Below are 7,559 nucleotides of genomic sequence, written 5' to 3'. Positions count from 1 at the left end.
AAGGGGGAAGAGACTTAACCCCCTCACCAGAAGAGCCTACATTTCTCTGCTGAACACCCATTGTTCTTAGGGACTCTTGCTGGGAAGTCCCAAGGGATCATTTTAGCCCCTCTACCTGTGTAGACGGAAGCTAAGCACCAATCTCCTGGAGGAAGCGGAGACAACACTCTGTCCACCCATAAGCAGGCAAGGAAGGCCATCCCACCGTCCTTGGCTAGACCGGGATGGCAAGCACATTCTGGTTCCTAGCCCAGTGAGTAAGAGGCATTCCTCTCTGGGAAACTTGCCTCTCCTGGGGAATCTCTCCCTCCCAGGCATTTTCCATTCCCAGAAAGGTTCCTCGTGGTTCCAAATCTAGAGACCAAACCCTGAGTTCCCATCTCCTTCCTCTTGTCTGGCCCAGGCTGGTATGTCCCCATGCCTCTCCCAGGGCTTCTTTGTGTCAGATGCACCCAAGTCCTTAGCCCAGCTGTGCCACCAGCAAGAGTCTGCTCTTGCATTTCTTCCCCTCCCTGAGAAGGGAGGGGGTCACTTCAGGCCCTTCTGTGCATTGCCTGGCGGGATACCTTGTCCAACCAGCTACCCACCTCCACCCCCCTGTAGCTTAGGACACAAGCCAGCTACCAACAGTACAGAGCAGCGATCGAAGCCGAGTACTTCTGACTCTGGTAAGCCCAGCTTCTCCCCCTCAGCCCTTCTGCTTCTTGAAGGGATATGCTGGGGGTGAACTTCTTGAGGCTCTCATCAGGCTTCTGCAAAAGCTCTTCTTCCTGAAGACTGACCCAGTCTTTGTGGCTCTCACCCTCCACTCTGGTAAAGCTGTTCCTCTCTTGGGGGAATGAGGGACTGCAGGAATTCCTGGAGACCCTGGTGCTTCATGATGCTGCTCGGTGATTCTGGTACTGAGTCTGGTTTATTCACCAGTGATCTAAAGGGAGTGTGGTCAGGTGTGCTAAGAGAGTGGCAGTCACTTCCACTCCAGACCTTCAGTGAGGGGGTGGGATGGAAAGAATGTTGAATCTTTTTTTTTTTTTTTTGATGGGATGGGGTTTTTCTCTTTGTAATTATTTTAGTTTAATTAACCTTTTGGTTGTTTGTGCAATATTATATATTTTAAATTATAATGCATCTCCCCAGAGTATTTTGTAGCCAGGAAAAGAAAAAAGGAAAAAAAAAAAGATTCTAACAGCTGTTAGTTTTGTAATTAAAAAAGAAAGAAAAAAGAACTTTGTCCTGAACCTTTTCCAGACTTGCCGTTAACAGCATTAAAGAGATTCAACAGAAGCTGGAAGGTGTCTGGGGGTCTATTCTTATCCCCAGCAGTGGCTGCCCCAGAGGCAGGGCAGGACAAATACAGTGTGCAGGCTGGCTTCTGGCGTCGAGCCTGGGGAAGGGGCAGGGATGGCAGCAGGGGTGGTCTGGGTCCCTAGGAGGTCCCCTGTCCTCACCTTAGACTCAGCTTAGACTCTGGGGTGAGGCAGAGACCGGGCCCCCAGCAGGCCTCTCACTGAGGCAAGGAGTCAAGAGGCCGTCTCTGCATTCTCAACGCTTCTGCTTTTATTTGGAAAGGAAGTTGCAACAGCGATGGTTCCAGTTGCTCTTGGTCACTTTTCCCCTCTCCTCCCCGGTGTGTGTGTATGATTCTGGGGTCTATTTTTCATTAACTTGAGTTAAACACCTGTGTGAAAATCACTTGTTAGCTGTAATAAAAGGGAAGTCTGAATGAGGCCCTCTGGTTGCATGAAGATCTTTTAAGGGAAAGAGAAGTAAAGCTGGGGAGGGTGTAGGTAAGTTTCAGGAGAGAAGTAAAGTGTAAAATACATATCAGCATCTTAGAAGCGGGTTTTTGGGTTTGCTTTCTCCCCCTGCTTTATTGGGGAGGACTTGCCATTGCTTTTATCAAGTGCTTGCTAGCCACGGATGCCAACTAACTTCTTCAATTGAGGGCCGGAGGATCATATCTGGTTCCAGGAGCCGCTTGAGCAGGTCCTGGCATTCGGCCGAGATGCCCAGATGAGTGGGGAAGGACACCCCCTTCTGCTGCTGCCACAGCATCTTGGGGATGTCTGTGTCGTCAAAAGGTAGGCTGGCACAGAGCATGACGTACAGGACCACACCCATGCTCCAGATGTCCCCCTTCTTGCTGTCATGGGGGATTCCCTGCAGCACCTCGGGCGCAGCGTAGGCTGTGCTGCCGCAGAAGGTCTGGCTCAGCTCTCGGCGTGACTTGGGCAACACCTTCGCGAAGCCAAAGTCAGTCAGCTTCAGGTTAAAGCCCTGCAACAAGGCGTTCTCACATTTGAGGTCCCGGTGGGCCACACCACAGCCATGGCAGTAGCGAATGGCCTCGACCATCTGACGGAAGAGGGCCTTGGCCCGGCTCTCGGGCAGTGGCCCCCCATTCAGCACACAGTCAAAGACATCCCCTCCTTCAGCCAGTTCCATCACCAGGTAGATTTTCCCGTCAGCAGACTCCAGCATCTCATACACCTGGATGATGTTCTTGTGGTCCAGGGTGCGAACAATCTGGAGCTCCCGAGGCAGGAATCTCTGGATAAATTCTGAGGAAATGGGAAAAGATGTGGGGTATCAAGTCCGGAAGGGCATAACTCTCCACTGTCTCCTGCCTCCCAGCTTCTGTCTGCCCACCGTGTCTGGTTCTGGTGCCTGGGTTCCCATTCAATCGTAAAAGTCTAGCTGCTTGGACATTGCAAAAAATGCTCACACTTATTTTTTAGTTAATATATTATTCAAAGGAACAACTCCCTGTACCCTCAGGGACTATTGTGAGCAACCTGTGAAACCACAGATATCAAAGTGCTTTGAGGGATTTTAGACAAAACCACTGAATCTCAGGTATGAGGCCTGATTTGCCCACAGCGTGGTGGGCCAGCTCCTCACACACCTGCCTCCTGACCCACGGTTCCCAAGCCCTGTCTTCCTTTTTCTCACTTCCGCCTGCCTTGGCAGCAGCTCCTATCCTCTGCCAGCCTAGGCCAGGGCCTCTCTGCCCATCTCTGTGGCGGACAGAGGGAACAGGGAAGGCCCAGCAAGTTGGGGTTGTGCCTCTGAGAACCCTTTACCTCCCGCCACTTTAATCTTGGGGTTTAGAGGTGCAACGTTCCTGGACTGCCAGCATCCTCCTCTTCCCCACTCCTCTTCCCCGGAGCCACAAACTCCCCTGCACTCCTTGGTTCCAGACCAAACGGGAGGAGGGGACGATCCTTCCCAACTGGAGGAAGTGCCCACCCACCTCAACCAGCCCTCCCTTCCTCCAAAGGGGCCCCAGCTCACCTTCTGGCCCTCCCATCTTGTCTATAATTTTAATTGCCACTTTTCTTTGGTGTTTTTTGGAAAATGCTTCTTTGACTTTTGAGTAGGTCCCTTCCCCAATGGTCTTGCCCAGCTGGTACCCACTGGAGAGCAGAAAGTCCTCCATGCTGTCTAGCGCCTCCTTCCTTCCTATCACCCTCTCAGCTCATGCTGCCTCGGTGAGGCAGCTCTACTCCACCATCGCCCTTGGCCTGCTCCCTTTCCCCCCAAGGACTTCATGCGCAGCCGCCCCCAGCGCTAGAACATTCTCCGTCTGAACACAGCAGCCACGGGTGGTGGGGAGGGAGAGGGCCAGACATTTTAAAACTCCGGCCCAATTGTGATGTAAATGCTGTGTGACCCTTGGCCAAAATTGTCAGTGCCCTTACCTGCCCTCACCATCACCACCACCAAACCCACCACGGGTTAAGTCCTCGCCGCGCCTGTGCCCCCGTCCCCCAGGCGGGCAGGGAGTCGCATCCCGCCCCGGGGCGCTCGGGGGCGTCTGCGCGCTGCCCGGGATGAGCTGCTCCTTTTCGTGGACGCCACCTCGCGGCTGCTTGCAGCCGCCTCCTGCGCCCCCATCGGGCTGCCGGGGGTCGGCCCGACCCAGTGCCGAGGCGCCATGGCCGGAGCCCTCCAGCCCCGGCTCGCGGCCGCACTGAGTGCCGGGCCTCCCGAGTCGATGGGGGTGGGAGGGAGGGTGGTTCCCCGCGAGAGGAACGGGCTCTGTGAGGTCAGCGCGCCGCGGCCCGGGTCACAATGCAGCCCGCCCCCTCGATGCCCGGGGCGCGGCGCGCCGCAGACACCTGCCGGGCTCCGCCTGGACCGGAGCGTCCTCCCGCGGCCAGGGGTCCGGCAGCTGCTTCCAGCCTGGGACCGGCCTCGGCCTCCGGCAGGTGAGCAACGGCCCAGGGGGCGGGCGCGGGCAGGGGGCGCCCGGCGGCCCAGGAGCGGCCTGACTGCCACTCCCCTCGCAGAGCGCCCCGGGGCCTGGACATGAGTGCCCAGGAGCCCCCGCAGGGTCGAAGATTCCCCATTGAGGCCGGAGACTCCCCTGGCCTTGCCGCCGCCCCCGAGTCCCAGGACAGCCAGGAGCCGGTGGCCACGGAGCACAACCCGGTCAGGTGAGGCCGGCGCCCTCCCCGCCGCCCCCCCGCCCCGCCGCCCCGACCGTCCCCGCTGTGCGGGGCCTCCGGACCGCCTGCGTCCAGGCTTTCCCTGCCCATAACCCCGTCCCGGCGTCAGGGCCTCCCCCACCCTCCGCCACCGCGGAACCCCCGTGGGGGCGGGTTGGCCCGGGTGCAGTCCCCAGGCGAGTTCCCAACAGCAGAGGCGGGGCCCCACTTTCCTCAGGCCGCTTCGACGCTGCCCGGGCTGCCACTGCCTGACGCTGCTGCACGTGCCCATCGACGTCTACCTGGCCATGGGCGGGAGCCCCCGGGCCCGCGCCACCTGAGTGCGCCTGCGCACGGCGGCTCCGCGGGAGCCGGGCGGGGACGAGGCCCAGAGCGGGCCACCACGCTGAGGTCGCGCGCGCCGAGCACGAGACAATGATGCACATTTTAAAATAAAAGAATGATGCACATTTTAATAAAGCACAGCATAAACTGTTCTTTCCACTCCGGGCTGGCCGTGTATGTCTGTCCCGTCCATCGGTCCGCAAACTGCTCCGCCCCATCCAACAGCTCCTTCCTCTTGGCGGCCTCCTCCCTCGGACCTAGCCCTAGAGGCCGGCCCTCCCCGTCGGCCCAAACGCCCTGCACCCAACTTCTTACTGATCCTGACCCCTTCCAGGATTATCTTTCCCCTCGGCCCCTGGCCTCATCCTTCTCCTCATCCCTCTCCTGGGTTTTCCAATGCAATCCGCATAGCTGTGCTAGATTCTGGGGGTCCAGAGAAGCTCCCGACTGGAGGGGCTGGACAGACAACTCAGAATAAAGAGAATGGCCAACCACACCCGCCCATTTAATGCTCCCGAGTTGGAATTAGAGTTTGCTACCTGCTGTTCTGTGACCCTGGGCGGCTCAGGTTAGGGGCCATCTAGAGCCTGATTTCTCCTAGGAATAGTGGAACCAGAAAAAGATTGGGAGAGAAGTCGTTTGAAACACCTTGATTTCTCATTCCCCTTTTATAGGCGAGGGAACAGAGCCTGAGACACTTGCCCAGGCTCCCGCAGATGATGGTTGATAGGCTAGCACACTTCTCAGTGTCCTCAGACTTAATACTCTAAAATCCATCCATGACCCAAGTATGCCTGGAAGTATAGCATTTAGCTGAACAAGTATTTTCCACTTTCCAGTTTTGTTTTTTAATGAGTCTGTATTATTTTAATATTGGGGAAAAAATACACATAACCCAGAGGTCAGGTTCACTCTCTCCTGTCCCCTGAAATCTAAAGGCAAAGGACCTAACACCGCTAATCCACATGGAGTAGAATTCCCAGCCCTCCCTAGAGTACTTCAAAATCCCACACTCACCCAAAAGGACCACCATTCTCAGTTTCCACATTAATTCTCTCCCAGGCAGTCCCAAACTTAGGAGACTCATTAAAAGAGGAGAAGAGGTCACTATAATGTACACCTGAAATTAATATTACACTATGTTAACTAACTGGAATTAAAAATTTTAAAAAGTAAAATAAAAATATTAAAAAGAAAAAAAAAAGAGGAAAGGATGTTTGCCAATAAAGGGTCTACTTCAAAGTGAGGATTTTAGACGACCACTCAGTGCCTGGTCCTTCAAACACCCTGGTGTTGGAAAGTCTTCCCTTGCTTCTCTTTCCCTTTCACCCACCAGAAGAATCCGTGGCTTCAGGCCACAGTGCTGACTTCTCTCTCCTCCTTATTCCCCACCTCCTCCATTCTTAGAGAGCCCCCGGGGCTCTCAGTTCACTCTATTAAGTGCAGTAATCTAGCTGTTTCCATCCCCATCAAACTCCAGCCAGGCAGGCCCTATTCGGCATAACCCGCGCTGAGCTGTGCTAGAAGGGGGCCTTCCTGTAAACAGTCACCCCCCTTCTTACAAGACCACTGTAAGTTTAGAGAGAAAAAATTATTGGCCTCTGTATTGGTAAGGTCTCTCCTTTACAAACAAATGAAGTTAACTTATGCCAAAAAAAGAATTGGTTGTTTCCAGTGGCTGGGAAGAATAAAAGCTTTCCAGATACCTAAGCTCAAAGGAAGAACTGTAGAAACCAAAGTGTCTGCTGGGCCCACCAGGACTGCTCCTTTGTTCATCTCTTATCCCTGATTATCTCCTCTGGGCAGGGAACATGGCTGTGGCAGTTTGGAAATCTGCAGTAGAAGGGAGACGTGCTTTCTCCCAGCCTCAGTTTATCTGACCTTGGGAAGGGCAGTGATTGGCCCTTCATTTAAGTCGCATGCACACTGTTTTGGCCAATTACCATCTTCAGGGAAATGCGAGACTGTAACTGATCCAGCTGGGCCAGCAGAACCTGCCCTTGAGGTGGAAGCATGGCCAGGTGATGGACAGCATCACCAGAAAACAATGGGAAGAAATGCAAAACAAAACAAAACACATATTCCAGGAGAAGAGAGAGCTTATGTAAAGATTCAGTATCCCTGAGAGGAAAAGAAGCCCAGAGAGAGAGAGAGACAGTGGCAGGGGCCAGGGTGGCTATTCTGTTCCATGGCACTGAGAAGCCTTGGACAGTGTGAAAGGAGTCAGGCCACTGGGTTCTCATTTGGGCTCTCCCTACCTCAGTCAGTACAAGTCCATCCACCAGGCCCATGCAGGGCACTGGGGATTCAGCAGTGAACTTGAAGGACACGGGCACTGGCCCTCACGGACTCATACAGCCTAGCGGGCAGAAGACCTCACTTCAGCAAGTTCCTTCCTTACTAGTTTAAAAAAACTGGGGGGCTGCCTGGCTGACTCAGTTGGAAAAGCATGCAACTCTTGATGTCAGGGTGGTAAATTCGAGCCCCACGTTGGGTGTAGAGCTTGCTTAAACACATACACTTAAAAAAAAGGGGGGGTGTCTGCATGACTTGGTTGAGCTGAGTGTCTGACTCTTGGTTTATGCTCAGATCATGATCTCAGGTCATTGGATCAAGCCCCACATTGGGCTCCACGCTTCCCCCACCTCCACTCCCCGCCAGCTCTCTCATTCTCCCTAAAATAAATAAAACCTTTTAAAAAAAGGAAAAAAAAAAAAAAAGACTGACTGCCAGCCATCCCCCATATGCTTGGATAGTCAGTGAGGCGAACATTACAGACACCTT

At 54.3% G+C, this 7,559-nt stretch overlaps 2 protein-coding genes across 2 annotated transcripts; one reads left to right on the top strand and one right to left on the bottom strand.

The window, feature by feature from the left end:
* Positions 1-58: 58 nt before the first annotated feature.
* Positions 59-3,790, bottom strand: TSSK3 (testis specific serine kinase 3). The gene is made up of 2 exons (XM_059377043.1): positions 3,702-3,790; positions 59-2,561 (listed from the first exon to the last, which is right to left on the bottom strand). The coding sequence occupies exons 1-2, from the start codon at positions 3,712-3,714 to the stop codon at positions 1,900-1,902; spliced, it is 675 nt and encodes a 224-aa protein (XP_059233026.1). The 5' UTR covers positions 3,715-3,790; the 3' UTR covers positions 59-1,899.
* Positions 3,791-3,984: 194 nt separating this feature from the next.
* FAM229A (family with sequence similarity 229 member A) lies at positions 3,985-4,927 on the top strand. Its single transcript, XM_059377044.1, has 3 exons — positions 3,985-4,211; positions 4,293-4,439; positions 4,669-4,927. The coding sequence occupies exons 1-3, from the start codon at positions 4,075-4,077 to the stop codon at positions 4,769-4,771; spliced, it is 387 nt and encodes a 128-aa protein (XP_059233027.1). The 5' UTR covers positions 3,985-4,074; the 3' UTR covers positions 4,772-4,927.
* Positions 4,928-7,559: the final 2,632 nt, after the last annotated feature.

Source organism: Mustela nigripes, chromosome 14 (assembly GCF_022355385.1).
Source record: "Mustela nigripes isolate SB6536 chromosome 14, MUSNIG.SB6536, whole genome shotgun sequence".
NCBI lineage: Eukaryota > Metazoa > Chordata > Mammalia > Carnivora > Mustelidae > Mustela > Mustela nigripes.
The sequence above is the reverse complement of the archived record's forward strand: the minus strand, read 5'-3'. Positions and strand labels throughout refer to the sequence as shown.